General features: G+C 42.5%; 1 protein-coding gene across 1 annotated transcript in view; it reads left to right on the top strand.

Moving 5' to 3' along the window:
- Nucleotides 1–19188, top strand: part of LOC106561820 (integrin alpha-1) — a 68189-nt gene that overhangs the window by 24766 nt on the left and 24235 nt on the right. Inside the window, exons 2-10 of the mRNA XM_014126079.2 lie at nt 8887–9007; nt 13310–13422; nt 14778–14866; nt 15463–15577; nt 16721–16848; nt 17689–17837; nt 17986–18136; nt 18631–18805; nt 19089–19162. Coding sequence (XP_013981554.1) covers nt 8887–9007; nt 13310–13422; nt 14778–14866; nt 15463–15577; nt 16721–16848; nt 17689–17837; nt 17986–18136; nt 18631–18805; nt 19089–19162 — 1115 coding nt within the window. The remainder of the gene's footprint in view (nt 1–8886; nt 9008–13309; nt 13423–14777; nt 14867–15462; nt 15578–16720; nt 16849–17688; nt 17838–17985; nt 18137–18630; nt 18806–19088; nt 19163–19188) is intronic.

Raw genomic sequence — 19188 nt, 5'->3', positions numbered from 1 at the left:
GTAATTGCCTGCAGACCCTGCCACATATGTCTTGTGTCTGAGCCGTTGTATTGCGACTACACTTTGTCTTTATACCGACATTTCACTTGTTTGATTGCCTTGTGGAGGGAATAGCTACACTGTTTATATTCAGCCATATTCCCAGTCATCTTTCCATGGTTAAATGCGGTGGTTCGCGCTTTCAGTTTTGCGCGAATAACGCCATCTACCCACGGTTTCTGGTTAGGGTAGGTTTTAATAGTCACAGTGGGTACAAAATCTCCAAAGCACTTCCTATTAAACTCACTCACCAAATCAGTGTATAAACCGTCAATGAGAATGGTGGTGTGCTTGGTCCTCCTTTTCCTGTAGTCCACAATCATCTCCTTTTGTCTTGATCACGTTGAGGGAAAGGTTCTTATCCTGGCACCACACGGCCAGGGCTCTGACCTCCTCCCTAAAGGCTGTCTCATCGTTGTCGGTGATCAGGCCTACCACTGTTGTGTCATCGGCAAACTTAATAATGGTGTTGGAGTCGTGCCTGGCCATGCAGTCATGAGTGGACAGTGAGTACAGGAGGGGACTGAGCACGCACCCCTGAGGGGCCTTCGTGTTGAGGATCAGCATGGCGGCTGTGTTGTTACCTCCCTTTACCACTTGGGGGTGGCCCGTCAGAAAGTCCAGGATCCAGTTGCGGAGGGAGGTGTTTAGTCCCAGCTTAGTGATGAGCTTTGCGGGCACTATGGTGTTGAACGCTGAGCTGTAGTCAATGAATAGTATTCTCACATATGTGTTCCTTTTGTCCAGGTGGGAAAGGGCAGTGTGGAGTGCAATGGAGATTGCATCATCTGTGGATCTGTTTGGCCGGTATGCAAATTGGAGTGGGTCTAGGGTTTCTGGGATAATATTGGTGATGTGGGCCTTGACCAGCCTTTCAAAGCATTTCATGGCTACAGATGTGAGTGCTACGGGTCAGTAGTCATTTAGACAGGTTACCTTAGTGTTCTTGGGCACAGGGACTGTGGTGGTCTGCTTGAAACATGTTGGTATTACAGACTCAGTCAGGGAGAGGTTGAAAATGTCAGTGAAGACACTTGCCAGTTGGTCAGCGCATGCTCGGAGTACAAGTCCTGGTAATCCGTCTGGCCCTGCGGCCTTGTGAACGTTGACCTGTTTGAAGGTCTTACGTAGTGCATCCCAAGTGGCGTTTTGTTTGTGTGTGTGTGTGTGTGTGTGTGTGTGTGTGTGTGTGTGTGTGTGTGTGTGTGTGTGTGTGTGTGTGTGTGTGTGTGTGTGTGTGTGTGTGTGTGTGTGTGTGTGGGATTCTAAAATGTAAGCATCTTCTCATTCTCCTTTGGCACATCCGTTTCCAATCCAATTTCAGCGTTGGGAAGTGAGCTGGATAATGTCCTGAGCCGAGATCAGGGCTGCTGTGAAATATTCCGGTTAGCCCAGGAGGATTTGGGGGTTCTCTCTCCCTCTCTCCTCTCTCTCTCTCTCTCATGTGAGAAAGCCCTGACATTTCCATATCGAGTATCAGGGCAGAAACTGGACATCCGATGCCTTCTGATACACTCTCTTCTGAGAAAATTCATCCCATTGTCTGTCTATATGCTGTGCTTAGCAATGTTACTGTGTAGAACAGAACATCATGCAGTGTGTTGTACAGATCATTACAACGTATTTCAGTGTAGCAGGAAAAGGAAACAGCTTAGTGCATCCCAAGTGGGTTGTTATGCTCTGAGGCTTATGAAACGGACCATAAAAATGGACAAGGTATGAAATCAAAAACGGCTTGTGAAATGTTACTATATAATTCAATAAAAGGATAAAGAATAAGTATGTTAGTTAGTTATTGTTTATTACATGTAATCCCCTTTATCTGCCATCGCCACGCAGAAATGATAACTGTTCTTCTCTTTCCTCATCCCTTGTTGTCCGTCAAACCTTGATAAGCCCACTGCAATATTGTATATGCAGAGATAACAAAGCTTATACAGTATATTGTTTTATAGTCTACACATTGGCACCACATATAGGATGATCTGCTACAGTATGGGCATGCTTTATAAATCAATTGACAGTCGACAGTTTATTGTGAACCATGGACCGTTTACTCGCAAACTATGCTGCCCACTGACTCTCTCAAATTACACTCATGACTATTTGCTTTAGGTTGCCTAAGGGGAGAAAGAGGATGTGAAGCCTGTGACCTCATGAAGGGATGTATTTTTAGTCTCTCCGTGAAATGTCTAATCAAGCCCAGCTCCCTTTAGACTGCCTAGGGCCCAGCTGTGTGCTGTAAGTTAGGTCCGCTAATCAGCACTTTTTGAGCATGCATCTGTTGTTAATGTTTGGATCTGGGTTTGGAATAGGGTGTGGGTGTGTGATAGAACATAATTGGGGATGGATGGGGAGTTTGGAGTCGACCAAGGGGGGATTCTGGGATGAAAGCCTTGACAACCGGCAGGGAGTATTATGTCATTCCGTGGGCGGCGACATGTATTCCTATTCCTTGTTCCGGGCCAATAAAAATCAGCACTCCAAGGAATACATCTGGAAGTTCCAGTTCCAATATGGAATCGGATATGGCAGGCAGCTCTATGGACTCGATATACATTCACATCCACACACAGTGAATGAATGGGAATAGTCCCAATTGAATGAATAAGTAAATCGGAGATGTTTCAATTGACATTCAATTGAGGCATTATGTTACGGTATGGTTTCCATTGTTGTCCATGTTTAATGTACAGCATCCACTGGACTTGACCCACAGGAGTCAGCTTATGTTTACTCAGCCCCGTCTTCATTGTATATTAAAACGGATAGTACAACCTACACACACATCCAATTACTTTACTTAGAGATTGATGAGGAGGGCCTATAAATAAATAGCCACATCTATGAGTAGAGATGACTTTGTAGCTTAATTATATAACAATCAAACAGTGACTAAGCAAATAGATTAATTGCTGACAACGTAAGGAAGTGAGCGCAGCAGAAGTTGAAGCCACTCCATGCCAACAAATGGAACAGAGTCCGGCTGAGACGGAATCCATCTCATTAGAGAGCAGAGCAGAGCAGTGCGCTGCTGACGTATCTGAATCCTTTCACTGGTCGGAAGGGTCAAACACTAGCCAACTGATTTAGTATCAGTTTTATCACATCAGTCTTTCTTAGCCTGAACTGAGTTAGTGACCATCATCTGCTTAGGAGGGTGAAATGCCAGACATTGAAAAGTTTGACTGCTCCATATGTTGGAATGGACCAGCAGCACCTCTGCCAGACGACTGATTTAGGATACGTTTTATCCAATTATCAAGGCACACCTTACCGCTAGACTGAACTGATTTGGTGACCAGAGAGAGCTACCTGGGAGGGTCAAATGTCAGATGCTAATATAGGATCAGTTTTAACATGGCCCACCATCCTCTTGACTTTTTCCACATGTTGTTACGTTACAGCCTTACTCTAAAATTAATTTAAAATGTATTTCTTCAACAATCAACAGTACACACAATACCCCATAATGACAAAGCAAAAACTTTTTTTAGAAATATTTACAAATGTATTACAAATAAAAAACTGAAATAACATTTACATAAGTATTCAGACCCTTCACTCAGTACTTTGTTGAAGCACCTTTGGCAGCGATTACAGCATCGAGTCTTCTTGGGTATGACGCTACAAGCTTGGCACACCTGTATTTGGGGAGTTTCTCAAATTCTTCTCTGCAGATCCTCTCAAGCTCTGTCAGGTTGAATGGGGAGCGTTGCTGCACAGCTATTTTCAGGTATCTCCAGAGATGTTCGATTGGGTTCAAGTCCGGGCTCTGGCTGGACCACTCAATGACATTTAGTTGTCCCAAAGCCACTCCTGCGTTGTCTTGGCTGTGTGCTTAGGGTTGTTGTCCTGTTGGAAGGTGAACCTTCTCACCCAGTCGGAGGTCCTGAGAGTTTTCATTAATGATCTCTCTGTACTTTGCTTCGTTCATCTTTACCTCAATCCCAAACTTGTTCTCAACTAGCCTACCTGGTTAAATAAAGGTTAAATAAAAATTAAATTAAATAACAAAGATAAAGTTAACCCACATTTTACAATGATACCAAATATAGTTTTCAATTTATATGTCAAAACTGTGTAAAAATGTCTGTCTTGAGAATTTCATACAAATGTTGGCATGAATGATGTTCTCATTATTTTCTACACATTGAGACTAACATGAATTGTAAATGTAATAATTGTGTATTCATTTCAGTACAAATTAAGCTCGTAACAGGGTTGACACTTAGATAACAGGGTTGATGGAACAACATATTTTGCCATGTCATCTGTGTAGCTTTTCAAATTAAGGTATAAACATCCCCATGAAATAAGAAACATAGGCCTAAGGAACATAGATATTATGTTTGCTGAAAAAAATTGTATTTGCCAATGAAACAGTTGTTTTGTGTAATGTTTATTAATGTTCACTGTCCCTGAGTAAGAAAACAACTAAAAACAACTGTTATTTCCCCCTCATAATTAAAAAAAAAAGTTGAAGCTCATTTACTTTATTTCTAAACAATAAAAAAAAAATGTACAAATGATATTTGGAGAACAACAAAAACAAGCAAAGATTTCCCTAGCCATTATCATCTTGGCTGCTGTAGGTTCATTCACCTCAGTCGATCTACAAACACATTGCCTATTGGCTGTAGCTGTTCAGTCAGTTGTGATGATGAATTGCATAAAATCATCGACTCTTTTCTCAAATCACATAGCGTTCACATTTGTATTCCTAGGCATTACTAATCAAGCTCCGCACACAGAGGATTGTATTATCACATTCACGTGAAATGTTAGAATATTACTTGTATTAATATCAGTGATGTAGTGGTAAAAAAGGTGGGTATAATGGGTAAACTATAAACTCTGGCGATCGAGGTAAGACGAACAATGTTAATAACTGTATTTTTTGAATGCATTTTAATGTAGGCCTATAGGGGAAAGCTGTTCATATTGGGGGAGATGTTCATATTGAAACATGTATTTTCTTAGTTCCTAACTTGTTTGGTAAGACTAGTACAGGTTTTCTCAGGGAACACCACATGGTGCCCCGACCCCAGGTTTGGGAACCACTGTACTAACCTATGCTGGTAGACAGGATCATGGGACGGTTTTAAAAAGGGCCTTTTGTCTGGCATCTCGCAAACACACTGTCAGCAGCGTCTCTAGTTGCCTACTTGAGCCGACTCCTAGCTGGGGTGGTTTGTTTCACGTCTCAGGCCCTCGGCCTCTGTCGCGAGAGGGCGGAGTTAGCCGTTTGAGAGAGAGTGGTGAATGTGCTTGTAAAAATGCAAATCCGGGAGGCAAATCTGGGGGGGACAGGCGAACATAACGAACAAACCACTGTTCATGATTCCAATTATTCGCAAAGAGGCAGGCGGATTAGAACTCAGTCAGATCAAGAATATAAGCGTTCTGAGCTTTGATCCAACCTGGAAGAATTATTTAGATGTTGACCCGTAATTGACTTTCTTTATTGTGTACAACATACATTTGTTTATTTTAAAATGACCGAGGTCCGGACTTCGGGGGCCTCATATGTAGTTACGTCCCAGCCTGTGTGTCTTCTACTTTTTAAAGCTTTCACTCAATCAAGAGCATTGTTATCCACAAATGTCCTCAAATGTTATCCACCATATTATCCACTGCATATGTCTTTCATTTGGTTAAGATCTGTTAGTGAGCTTGGGGGTAGCACTAGGCTGTTAGGCCCTATCACCGTGTAACCTGCATCACCGTGTCTTATTTGATTATGGGATGTGTAATTACTTACTCCTCCATCCTGTGCTCAGTGTCCAGAGACGATGGATATGAGATTGGTTATTCTGGGAGCCACCTTAGGGTATATCTGTGCCTTTTGGCCGTCTTTGGCCGACGATTTGGGAGCTAGATACACAAGCTGAGCTTCCTCTGCAGTCTCCGATGTGGCTTGTAAACAGACATCGCTTGCGTCCCAAATGGCACCCTATTCCCTATGTAGTGCAATACTTTTGACTAGAGTCCTTTGGGCCCTGTTCAAAAGTAGGGCACTATGTAGGTAATAGGGTGTCATTTGGGATGCCGCCGATGTCTGTTGTTTACAAGCCACATCGGAGATTGCAGGGGAAGCTCATCATGTGTATCCAGCTCCCAAATCATTGCATACCCCCCAAATAAAACGTCTGCTCCCAAAGACAACAGACATGTCCGTGCTGATGTTCACAGAGGCATTCAGTTCAGACAGGGGTGGTGCAAAGAACAGCTCCCTAGCAAAAGAGTGACTGATGACCATACACATCCATGATGGCTACAGACAGGGACATAGGGCCATTCAAACTGTTCTCCTCGTCCCCAGGCTAAATGCGTACAGAACCGACTTGCTTCCGAGCTACAGTATGGGAGGAAGTGTCTGGTTTTGTGAGACTAGGACAGAGGTGATGCCAAGAAAACAGAGCCTGATTATAAGACCAACCATGTCCAGTCGTGTCTTAGGTATGTACTGTATTCACAGAGGTGATGCAAAGAAAACAGAGGCTGATGACCATCCATGTCCTGTCTGGTGTCCTGTCCACAACATACTGAATGACAGGATAGACTTAGGACAGAACAAAGCTGGTGCAAAGTACAGATCCTTCTCATAAAAGTTGCTTCCTAAGATAACCACTCAAACTCAGGACAGAGGTGGTGGTGGTGATGATGCAAAGAAAAACGGAGACTGATGAACAACCATGTCTAGTTTGGTCTCAGGGAGTTGGGAGCATTCACACTCAGGAAAGAGAAGAGCTGATGCAAAGAGAATGACTCGTTTGGAGGAAGGGCCATGGTGTCCAAGTGGTTGCAGTGTACAGACCACTTAATATGTTTAATAAGAGGCCTCTATAAAGGCTTGTTTGACAGAATGTGCGCCACCAAAGTAGATGAAGCACTGGAACTGGAGAGTGGCCTGGAAATGGGAACACTTACAGTACATACCGTGAGCTTTGTAAGGAAGGCCTGTGGCCTGCACATGAACCATTCATATTGACCATGTCTGCTCTGCTCTCTGACACACGCTACAGTAGAGTGCAGTACAGTACACTGATCTCTTTATTTGCTTCTGTTTGTCTGTTACAAATACATCATGGACTAACCCAGCAAACCAAAATTGGTTCTGTGAATGTTCACAGAACATTCATTAGGTTGCCCCAAAAGTTATAATAACATAACAACTGTCCAGTTGTGCTGATGATTATATAATGTTTGTATAAAACATTTGCCTGATGTTACAAGAATGTTTCCAGAACACATTTTATCTGTTCTTTAAAGATTCCCAGACTATTTCAAGGTTGTGGGAACATTAGGAGAACATTCCTGTAATGTTTTCTCAGAACTATTGCTCCCACATTTTATTTTGCGGCAGTATGTTCTAAAACCATTACTAGGGACATTGTGTTATTACATTACCTGGAAACCTAATAAGAACCATAGGGAAATGTTCTGTGGTGGTTGTTACAGATGCTGTGCATAACATATTAGTGAATGTTAGGAGAACTTTCCAAGAATATTTCGTTTTCTGAAAAAAACACATTTTGTTATGAAAAATATTATTTGAATGTTTTGGGATGTTATCATCTAAATGTTAGATAAAACCCTAACTAGAACGTAATGTGAATGTCAACTAACGTCCAGGGAATGTTCCGGGTTTGCTGGGAAGGCTTCCTGCATGGATCTGTGTTTAACTCCAAGCGTTGTATAAAGTGAATATGAACTCCCACAGCTGATCTCCATATACTGTAGGCTGCTACAGTATGTTATTGGTATGTTTGGCTGTGGGATGTTCAATCATACTCATTAGAGGACAAGTGTCCTCTGTGTGTTACTGTGTTTGGTCTTTGTGTTTTGTCACCCCTACTACCCTGTTTCTTGGCCCATGTTCTTGGCCCAAGTCTCCCTCACGAATCCGGGAATTTAATACAATACTCTGGGAAATTCCAAAAATTAAAAGGCTCCTTGTTGGCAGAAGCACAATGAGATGTCGTTGAGGACTATATTTTGATATTTAGCGACTATGTATTGTAGTTCAGTAGCTCAGTAGCAGACTGAGGATGGGGTCTGGAGAAGAAGTCATTGTGCTAGAGCAGGGGTATTCAACTCGTGCCCTACGAGGTCCGGATCCTGCTGGTTTTCTGTTCTACCTGTTAATTGCACCCACCTGGTGTCCTTGGTCTAAATCAGTCCCAATGAAAAAATGCAGTGGAACTGGCTTCGAGATCCAGAGTTGAGTTTGAGGGTCCTAGAAAGTCAGATGGTAATGGTCAATGGAGGTAGAGGGGGTCTCTGACAGACATAATTCTCTTAGCATTCTATGATGACATTTCTCTGGCTTTTTTTGACACTGGAAGGGCACTCTCTGTACAGTAGATATGGCTATGATTTCCATATTTGACTCCCATCCTCACCACCTTTTGTATTCTATATAATTCAATGCACAATGCTTTATTTGCATGACAAACATTACATTCGTATCGCCATAGCAACAATATACAAAGAAAAAAAAACGTTTAGAAAATGTTTTGATAAACCCACGGAACATGTTTTATAAAGCAAATTGTGCTGAAAGTGGGGAAAGTAAGCGGTTCATCATCCTGTATTTGCGCAACTGGCTTTTTATTGCTTCTTGTTTGTTTCCTGAAACATATTGTATAATTATTTATGCATATCATTTCTTTCTGCTTGCCAATAACTTCTCTGTGAATATGAAGGAAGTTCATTGACACTGCAATATTTGTACAAAATTACACAATTTGTTAACATGATTCTTGTTAAAAGCATATAGCTCTTTTCTCCAATATTTTTTTTTGATTGCTCTATATTAACAAAAGTTTTATTTTCTTGCAGCGTTGCTACCGTGTGTGTTCTCGTTTAACGTGGATGACAAGAATGGACTGAATTTCAATGGTTCGCTGGAGGACATGTTTGGATACTCAGTCCAGCAGTTTGAGAACAGTGAAGGGAAATGGTGAGTCAACTCGTGTTATCATCCACCAGACCTGGGTTCACATAGTGATAGTTTTCTTTGAAATACTTAAGCTGCCCTTGATTTAGCTTGGTTCCATGGAACCAATGGAATCGTCCCAAACCCCGCCCATCTGGCACTCCAGGCAGGCTCAAGGAAACGCTCAAAGTATGTAAGGGGCAATCAGTTGCTACATGCATTTTTGGACTTGTAATGACATGCAATGCAAATTCCAATTCTCTTCAATTAGTAGCATTTCAAATTGGAATTTGGTTTACTTTCTGAATTGACTGGAATTTAAATGGAATTGACCCCAACAGTAGTTTGGTTTCCTGTTAACTAGACAACTTCAACATTGAGGTATCTTGCAATACTGACTGCAATCATGACATGACTGATGGGTCCCTCCCTGTAACGTTGACTGTTTCTACTATTTTCAAACGTCTTTACCAAAATCAGAAAAAAATGTTATTTGTAAGGCACATGGTTTTATCTAGAACCTTTAACATCATAAGAACCGTTTTTGGAAGGAAGGGTTATTTTGATTATTCTTTGCAAGGCAAGAAGGGTTCTAAATAGAACCATATAATACTTGGTTTAGAGTGTCGGATATATTTTTACTCGGTCTCGGACAATTTGGACACGTCATTTCTTCTCGAGACCAGCAGAGTAAATCATACAGCTTCCATTCAACCAGCATATAAAACCACTTCGCCAGGCCAAATACTGTATGTACGCTCCTTTCACGAAACATGAATATCTTATCGCCTATTGAAACCTGCGCCTCCTACTTTACTCGTAACATTACTGTTCTTTACTTTCGTTGAAAAACATCCTAAACCTTCGTCGCGCTCGTCAGAATTTCCTTGGTTCGCTGGTAGGGAAGAGTGGGGGGTGGTTGTTTGAAAGTTGCACACTCACTATTAATAAGGGACATAGGCACCTACACGGATAATGCTACCAACAACCATAACCACACTGCTTACACAACCTATGGTAGCCTACAAAAACACAACCATTAGTCTAAGCATTTCCCACTCGAAATGTACAACTACTACCACCATGATACTCAGTATAAAGCACTTCAATTCGGCAGGCAGACCAGTGCACTGGTCGCCGGCTTATCGACTCGTCCTGCAGCCCAATCAGCCACTCAAAACGTTCTTGATCGGCAACAAATCTGCTCAATTAGCTGATTTGCTTTCCATACACCCACTCCTTCGGACAAACCCGCTTATACATACTCCTGTCGCTCTATTGGGCTGCATCTACCCATACTTGACAAAAAGTGATTGGTTGATTCCACTGTCACTCCAAAATTCTGCCCTAATACAGTTGAATGGCAGAGGCCTTCTATCTAGCTTCTGATGGCTTAGCTAATGGCTGATTTAGCTAGCTATACTAAACAAAAATATAAACGCAACATGTAAAGTGTTGGTCCCATGATTTCATGAGCTGAAATAACATTTCCCAGAAATGTTCCATACACACAAAAAGCTTATTTCTCTCAAATGTTCTTGTACAAATTTGTTTACATCCCTGTTAGTGAGCATTTCTCAATTGGCAAGATAATCCATCGACCTGACAGGTGTGGCATATCAAGAAGCTGATTAAACAGCATGATCATTACACAGGTGCACCTTGTGCTGCAGACAATAAAAGGCCACTCTAAAATGTGCAGTTTTCTCACTCAAGTTTTGAGGGAGCGTGGAATTGGCATGCTGACTGCAGGAATGTCCAACAGAGCTGTTGCCAGATAATTGAACGTTCATTTCTCTATCATAAGCCAATGTCATTTTAGAGAATTTGGCAGTACGACCATGTGTAACCATGCCAGCTCAGGACATCCACATCTGGCTTCTTCACCAGATTGTCTGAGACCAGCCATCCGGATAGCTGATTAAACTGAGGACTATTTCTGTATGTATTAAAACCCTTTTGTGGGGAAAACCTAATTCTGATTGACTGGGCCTTGCTCCCCAGTGGGTGGGCCAGTCTGGATGGGCCTATGCCCACCCATGGCTGCGCCCCTACCCAGTCATGTGAAATCCAATGATTAGGGCCTAATGAATGTATTTCAATTGACTGATTTCCTTAGATGAACTGTAACTCGGTAAAAAAATAGAAATTGTTGCATAATGCGTTTATATTTTTGTTCAATGTATTGCTTTCCAACAAAAACTGAAGAGATTCAATCAGAACATAATTGAAAAGAATAATGTAATAATAATAATAATTATTATTAGACTAATAAGGCTGGTGGAACAATTCATAGAGGGTTCTAGGAAGAACCCTCCAAAGATAAAATGGTTCTTGGTAGGACCCTTCATAGACGGTTCTTGGAAGAACCTTTAGATGTTAAAATGGTTCTCGGCAAAACCCTTCATAGTGGGTTCTAGCTAGAACCATATACAGGCAGTTCTTTGAAGAACCCTACATAGATGGTTCTATGTAGAACCCTTTGCAAAGGCTTCTACCCAGCACCAAAAAGGGTTCCCCAATGGGGACAAACTGAAGAAGCCTGTATGGTTCCACTTAGCACCTTTTTTTTCTAAGAGTGTAGTCCTGTGGTCAAGACACTAGCTCAAATAAAGAGTCCCTCCCTCCGTCCCTCCAAGTGTATCAGTTAGGCCTGCAGGTTAACACAGTCTGTCTCATAAAGAGTCCCCCCTCCCTCCGCCTGTTAAGTGGAAACAACCCACCAGAGTATGCACCCAGTCTGCCAGTAAAGGCACCGTGAAACCACACGTCTGTGGCCCCTCTCTTAATTGGTGAAGGAGCACGTTTTTACATGCTAGTAAACTCAGTCTGCCTCCCTTTAGAGAAAGATAGTCTCCCTCAGACAGAGAGACAGCCGATCCCTATACTACGCCACTAGAGGCTCATACAGTGTGATCCCGGCCCCTAAATAACTAGCTCACTATCCCCCCCTTTTTTTTTTTACATGCTAGTAAACTACATCTGCCTCGTTTAGAGAAATGAACAGTCCTCCTCAGACAGAGAGACAGCCGGTCTGTATAGTTCTCTACTGGAGTCCCTTACAGTGTGACCCCGGGCCCCTAACTAACTAGCTCACTATCCCCATACATTCAGCTGGAATGGGCTTGTAAAGCTCATATGGGATCAGTTCCAGTGATTTAGTCCTTCTCAATCAGCAGGAGCAACTGTGATGAGGAACGATGAACGATCCCACAGCTTTCTCGTGTAGAGAAGGCTCCTATAGGCCCAGTTGCTCTCACTTATACACAGATACCATTGTGTAAGAGTGACAAGGGCTATATGTTCCGATATCCATACTTGCATACCACTTTAAGGCATTTTCACACTGTCAATTTCACACAGAGATAATGTAAAGAAAGACCTGATCGTTCCAGTTACATTCTATTAACCAGATACCTATGTATACGATTGATGAAGATATGATCCTTCCATTATCCATCCATACCACACCTTAGAATATATGGTCATATCATAGCTTCATTCTAAGAAAAGTATGCTAGTAGTATGTATGTGTGGATATTGGAACGGAGCCTTATTTGGGTTGGTAATTCACAGAAACCTCCATTGGAGACAAAGGGAGAGAGAGATTGTGTCTAGATGCCTATGTTACTTAACCTGGGTTACTGTAGATGTGAGGTGAGTTATCATTCACAGATGGCATGGCTCCATTTGAAGGCTCTCATTTAGAGTGAGTGCTGTTGCTGGAAGTGAGCCAGGCCGGTGTGGATCAGGCACAGATGTCTGTTCTCTGTGCAGTGTGTCACTTAGCGGTGAGATTTGATAGGATGACTGCGTTCTCTCTCTCTCAGATGGCTGTGATTCCAGAGAGCCGACTGTGTTCCCGCTGGTTGCACCCTCTTTAGTTGATCAGCGGTCATTAGGAGAGTGGCATGTTGATTAGGCAAACTGTTTACGTGCTAGCAGATAACTAGCTCATTTAGCATTATATCGTACCCACAAGATTTCGGCTGAGAGAGAACCAGCACTGGACCACACAGATTACACTCACAACAACAGAGCCCAGCTAACAAGCTGTATTCCGATGTAGAGCATGAGTTACTCACTCAGAAATACATAAACAATGTTAGGACGAGTAAACATAGTAGGGGTAAGTGCTAAATTGTGTACTTTCCACTGCACAACAAGCATTTTAGATCATTTTTGTTATAAAATGAAATGGACTTTTTCGTGGGTAAAACACAAAACCCAACAATAGGTCACTGAGAGGAACTCTAGTTGTTGCTTCTTTGTTTATGGTGGGTGGGTATGGAATACTAACCTCTTCCCTTGTTTCTGTCTTTAAAGGGTACTTATAGGTTCTCCCCTGGCCGGCCAGCCAGCCAAACGGACTGGAGATGTCTACAAATGCCCTGTGGATCAAGGACCAAACCCTAAATGTATCAAACTGGAGCTGCCTGGTGAGCACTCGTTTATAGTGTGTGTATGTGTTTGCATATGTGGGTGCAGGTGATTGTTATTGATACTCCCTCTATTAGCTGCGTCTGAGTTGAGGTTTTAGCCCCTAACACACAGCCTCGTATCGTCCAGTGTGCTGGTCTGGGACTCCCTGCGTTGTGTGCTGGACAGGACGTGAGCCAAAGCAGGAGCACAGGAAGACACTACATAAACAGGATTTTAATGTCTCATCTCATTCACTCATAATTATATCATGCTAACCAGATAACCAGCATGCCTCCTCTGCTGCATGCGCTTCATTCACCATGCCTCAGGGCTTCTGATGGCGCTGACTCGATACTGAACAGGGCTGGGGTCAATACCATTTCAATGAAGTCGATTAAGGAAGTAAACTGAATTGACTGAATTGAAATGGCATTCACCCCCACCCCTGATACTGACTCACTTCCAAAAGGCAGGGTGGAGATGAATTAGGATCACTAAAATCAATTTAGTAGAACTAAATCAATTAATTTTGGGGATACATTAAAACATTCTGCAACAAATTCTGTTGACATTATCTGTTGTTTTGTTAAGTATTTTGATGTTTATACCTATTGTTTATGTATTTTTTTTATACAGTTTATCTTTTGTAATGTTCTCCGGTAAAATGATAAGAATATTTGTCCACCATACATTCTGGTCATATACGGTGTGAGCCTGACAATGGCTGTATTATCCTACAGCTTGACAGGGCGGTGCGTTGTTCTGCGGTCACTGGACGTGACGTGAATTATGAGTGCAGAGAGAGTACATTATGAGAGTAGCCTACATGATTCCTCATAAGACGTCTTTGAAAAATGCTTCTTGACAGAGAGCACATTTAATTATACATAGAATGCCATTTAGCAGACACTTTTAGCCAAAGAGACTTCCAACGGTGTATTCACATACATTTTAGTATTTGTGACCCCCAGTCGGAATTGAACCCACAACCCCCGGTGTAGCTAGAGCCCTTCTCTTACAACCACACAGGACAAATTCAGCACACACTGCTAACTACGCTACAGTATTTATGCTGGAAAACAAAAGATGCGTGTATGCTTTTATCGGTAAAGACTGTAGAAATAGCCCATAGCCTTATGCATAATTATCTGAGGTAGATAACTATCCTATAAATAGCTACATGTCAGTAATGCACATCGTGATAAGTGGGGTCCGGAGAGTTCCATGGTTCTGGAAGGGTAGTCTGTCTTTCTGCCTATGGGAAAATGGACAGAGGAATTTGACCAGCTGTTCATTCTCTTCAAGGACTCTTTCTTTCTTTCTTTCTTTCTTTCTTTCACTGACTTTATTTATTTATTCCATATTTTCCCAGAAAACACAACAATTCCTAACTTACACGAAGTCAAGGAAAACATGACCATGGGAACGACGTTGGTTACCAACCCTCAAGGAGGCTTTCTGGTAAGAGGCCATGTGGGAATCTAGACGTCAGCTCTGGATTGCAAGAGCCAGTACGGTTGTTACTATATGTAGAGCTGACATATATATCACATACGCACGCCAGTGGAGGCTGCTGAGGGGAGGACGGCTCATAATAATGGCTGGAAAGGATCGAATGGCATCAAACACATGGAACCCATGTATTCGATGTATTTGATGAATTCGACGCCATTCCACCTATTCCACTCCAGCCATTACCACAAGCCCGTCCTCCCCAATTAAGGTGCCACCAACCTCCTGTGACGCACGCACCCTCTCTCTCTCTCTCTCTCTCTCTCTCTCTCTCTCTCTCTCTTCACTGGGCTTGTACCTCACTGCTCATATAAGGACTGTTGACTAGAGAGTCCTAGCCTATCAGATCCTGTGCTTCGGAGAGTCAGTTACTTTGAGTCCAGGTTAACCCAGTGTGCATGTGTGTGTGTGGCGTTCATGGCCTCATGATGAGGTAACGTCAGCGCTGCGTCTTCAAAAAGTTTCAGAGGGAATGTCCTAATGACCTTATTTCAGATTCCGCCGTGACGCGTGCGTGTGTGTGTGTGTTTACTACTTTCGTCTAGGCTTGTGGTCCCCAGTACGGCTACATGTGTGGTCAGCAGATGTACATCTCTGGGGTCTGTACCAACGTCAGCTCAAACTTCCAGGTACTCAACTCCATCGGCCCGCAAGTGCAAGGTACAGGACAACAAACACACACACACACACACACACACACACACACACACACCGATAACTACAGTCAGACCAGAGCTGCATGATCCCTCGCCTTGGTGTTCCTTTTACATCCTACCCCAGATAGGACTAGAGCAGAGGTTTCTCTCTCTACATCCTCCCCCCCCAACCCATTCCTCTCTTCACCCCCTAACCAACCAACCCCTAGAGCCACGTGGCCCCAGAGAGAAACATTGCTTGTGTACATAAGAGAATTCCACTTAGTGTAAACTACTCTCCAGTCTCTTGCTGCCATGCATGCCCAAGTTAGGACAGATTTTCGAGAGACTTGTCATCGCTGTCTTAACACTGCACATTGACAGCAACAATCCCGAACAGATGTAATATTTGACGAAAACATAATCATTTCAAACCTTGTATACGATCACATTGCAGTATGTCTCTCCATTATGCGTGGGAATACTTTGGAACAGATTTCCAGAAGTACAATCCCTTGGAGCTGATTTGCTGGTGTTTTTATGGTATTTTATGTCCAACAAGTAAAAACAAATATTTGGTCAGAAAACTTGGGGGGGCCAAATAAAATCACCCGCAGGCCGCCAGTTGGGCAACCCTGGTGTAGACTATTAAGCCTCAGCATAGATGACATACAGCTTTCCACCTCTGTGTACTCTCACTATCAGACACTGTATTGGACATGCATTCTAAGCACATTATAGTGTAGTCTGTGGCTGTGTTCCAATATCCATGCTGGCATACTGTACCACTTAGAATGCATGTCCAATAGAATGCATGTCCACTGCTTCATTCTAAGTGGTATTCCAAGTAGTATACTCTGGTAGTGTGGATATTGGAACGAGGCCTTTTTAACGAGACTCAAGAGGGTCTACTGTAGATGGGAGAGCTTCTTGGTATTGTAGTGTTTCTCCCTCTCTTCACCTCTCTCCACTGCACAAACCAACTGTTTAATGCATTTATTGTATAAAAACGGTTGGCAACTGTGGCTATAATAGTTTAAACGTTGACGTACAAAACACGTCTAATGTTTTCCCAACTAAATTTTTACTTTGCGTGTAATATGTGATATGTTGGTTGTGTTACACAGATCATAACGGCCACATTATTTGAATCCCTCTTGTATTCCAGAGTGTGCCAAAGAGCTTGACATTGTCATGGTGCTCGACGGCTCCAATAGCATATGGCCGTGGAACAGCATCATTGAGTTCCTGGTCAAGTTTCTGAAAAATATCGAAATTGGACCTAAACTGTCCCAGGTGATTTCTCCTTTCTGTATACTAGAAGAAAAAAAATGGGTAACACTTTAGATGAAGGTACCTGTAGAAGAACCCTGTAGAAGAACCTTTTATGGTTCCAGCCAGGTAAAACAGTTTCACCAAAGGACCCTTTAAGAACACAATATCAACTCTGGGACATGACTGAGAGAGGGATAGAAGGGAGAGATGGATAGAGAAAAGAGGAGGGATAGGGAATAGAAAGATGCCTGCAGCATCAATTGCAATTCACTGTCTTTTAATTATGTAACAGCACAATATAATAATAATATGTCGTTGCCTTGCCTTTGAGTTGCATGCATACTATGATCATCTATTCATTACAGTCACAAGTCTCAGAACCACTGTTAAATCATCACTCATACTGTTATTAGTTTAACGTTCAAGTGCATTATGTGTTAAATAAAGGTTACCGGAGAGTCCTTTTTAAAATACCCCTGCCTCTGGAGAGGAGCTGGTTCACAGTGGTTTAGCTTAATGGTGAAATTACAGTTTTCCTCTGTGCTGCACTGGAAAATATTGTCCTACAAAGTTCTCCCTTTATAGATCCCATATTCCGTAGCCGGATAAGTACCCTGCATGCTATATAAACAGAATGACATCACATTAGACTCACCAGACCAAACCACATAGCCTTCCTTATAAGACTGTGTTGGAGTGTGCCACAGGATGGGACAGTTAGAAAAGAGGGAACTGGAAGAGAAGGGCAGAGAGTGAGATGTGGGTAAAGGAGGTTAAAAGGGAAGGGAGCGAGTGAGATGAGGGTGAATTTGTACGTTTGAGTGACTGTCGGTCTGTCTGAATCCCGTCTTTTTGTTCCAGGTGGGCATTGTGTCGTACGGAGAGCAAGTCATTCACAATGTGAACCTCAGCCAGTTTAATAACACTCAATCCCTCCTGGACAAAGTGATGAATCTTGAACAGCAACAGGGTGTCAGGACCATGACCTTCCTGGGTATTGACACGGCAAGGTGCAGTACAAGACTATGGTCCTGCTCAGTTTACAAAAAATGTACTTCATTTAATTGAGTTCAGTTGAATTTAGTGTTCCACTCAGTTAAGTGCGTCTATTTCTTGTACAGCGTGTGAAGTGAGTTAAAAATGATTTATGATATTCAGGAAAGAGGCCTTCACGGTGGAGCGAGGGGCGCGGCCCGGGGTCAAGAAGGTCATGATAATCGTGACGGATGGAGAGTCACATGACTCGCATAACCTCAAAAGTGTCACCGCAGAATGCGAGAAAGACGACATTGAGAGGTTCGGTATTGCTGTGAGTATAAGGCCACCGAAACCATAATACCTCAATATTAATACCACAATAGCCTCACCACAGTAAAAGCTGTAACATACCTTTCAGTCAGGACAAGATCACAGTCACATCCCTAACAGACCTCAAATAAACACACCATCTATCACGTAGTTTAGATGGTTTGGTATGAGGGTTGCAAAATCCCGGGAACTTTCCAAAAATTCTCAGATTTTCCAGAAATCCTGGTTAGAGGCTTCTATGAATCAGGAGAGAATAAGCAGTAAGTGAATCCTCCAACTGGGAGTCTGCAACTGGGAATCTTCCAGCCCAGGCAGGCCAAGAGTTATGGGTTCAATTCCTGTTTCCTACATGGACCACAGTCTGTATATAGAGGACTGTTTTTCAGACTTGATATCGTCATTGCGAATATGATTCTGTTCTTAGTTGACTTACCAGTATAAATAACGGTTAGTTAAATAAATAAAATAAAAACTACACTATTTGTTTCTCTTCAGGTGCTCGGGGATTACAACAGGAACAACAGAAGCATCAATGAGGTGAAAAAGTTCATTGAGGAGATCAAGAACATCTCCAGCGATCCTGTGGGAGATCACTTCTTCAATGTGTCCGATGAGTTTGCCTTGCTTACCATCGTCGACGCTCTGGGAAGCAGGATCTTTGCCTTGGAGGGTAGGCTGAGCTAGTTTCTTCTATTTAAATCATGAAGATATGCTTTGTGTTACTTTGATCTCAGTGATAACAGTTCTTCTCTACATAGTGAAATAAAAAGAGATGAGATGAGATTGTATTTTATTCATCCCCAAGGGGAAGTGAGTTATCATCCAAACAGCCACACAGTCGTACAATTTAAAACAATAACGACATTAAAAACAGTCCGTAGACAGTTCCAATGAAAATGGATCAGTGGGAGTGACCGTATAGTAATGGATCAATGTGAACAACCTTTCCACAGCAACGTCAGGTAACTACACCTCGTCGTTTAAGATGGAGATGTCCCAGGCAGGTTTTAGTGCCCACACCTCTAAGGTGAGTCCACATTACCTACTGTTGTT

Source organism: Salmo salar, chromosome ssa01, assembly GCF_905237065.1.
Source record: "Salmo salar chromosome ssa01, Ssal_v3.1, whole genome shotgun sequence".
NCBI classification, from domain to species: Eukaryota; Metazoa; Chordata; class Actinopteri; order Salmoniformes; family Salmonidae; genus Salmo; species Salmo salar.
This window is presented reverse-complemented; position numbering and strand designations above follow the sequence as displayed.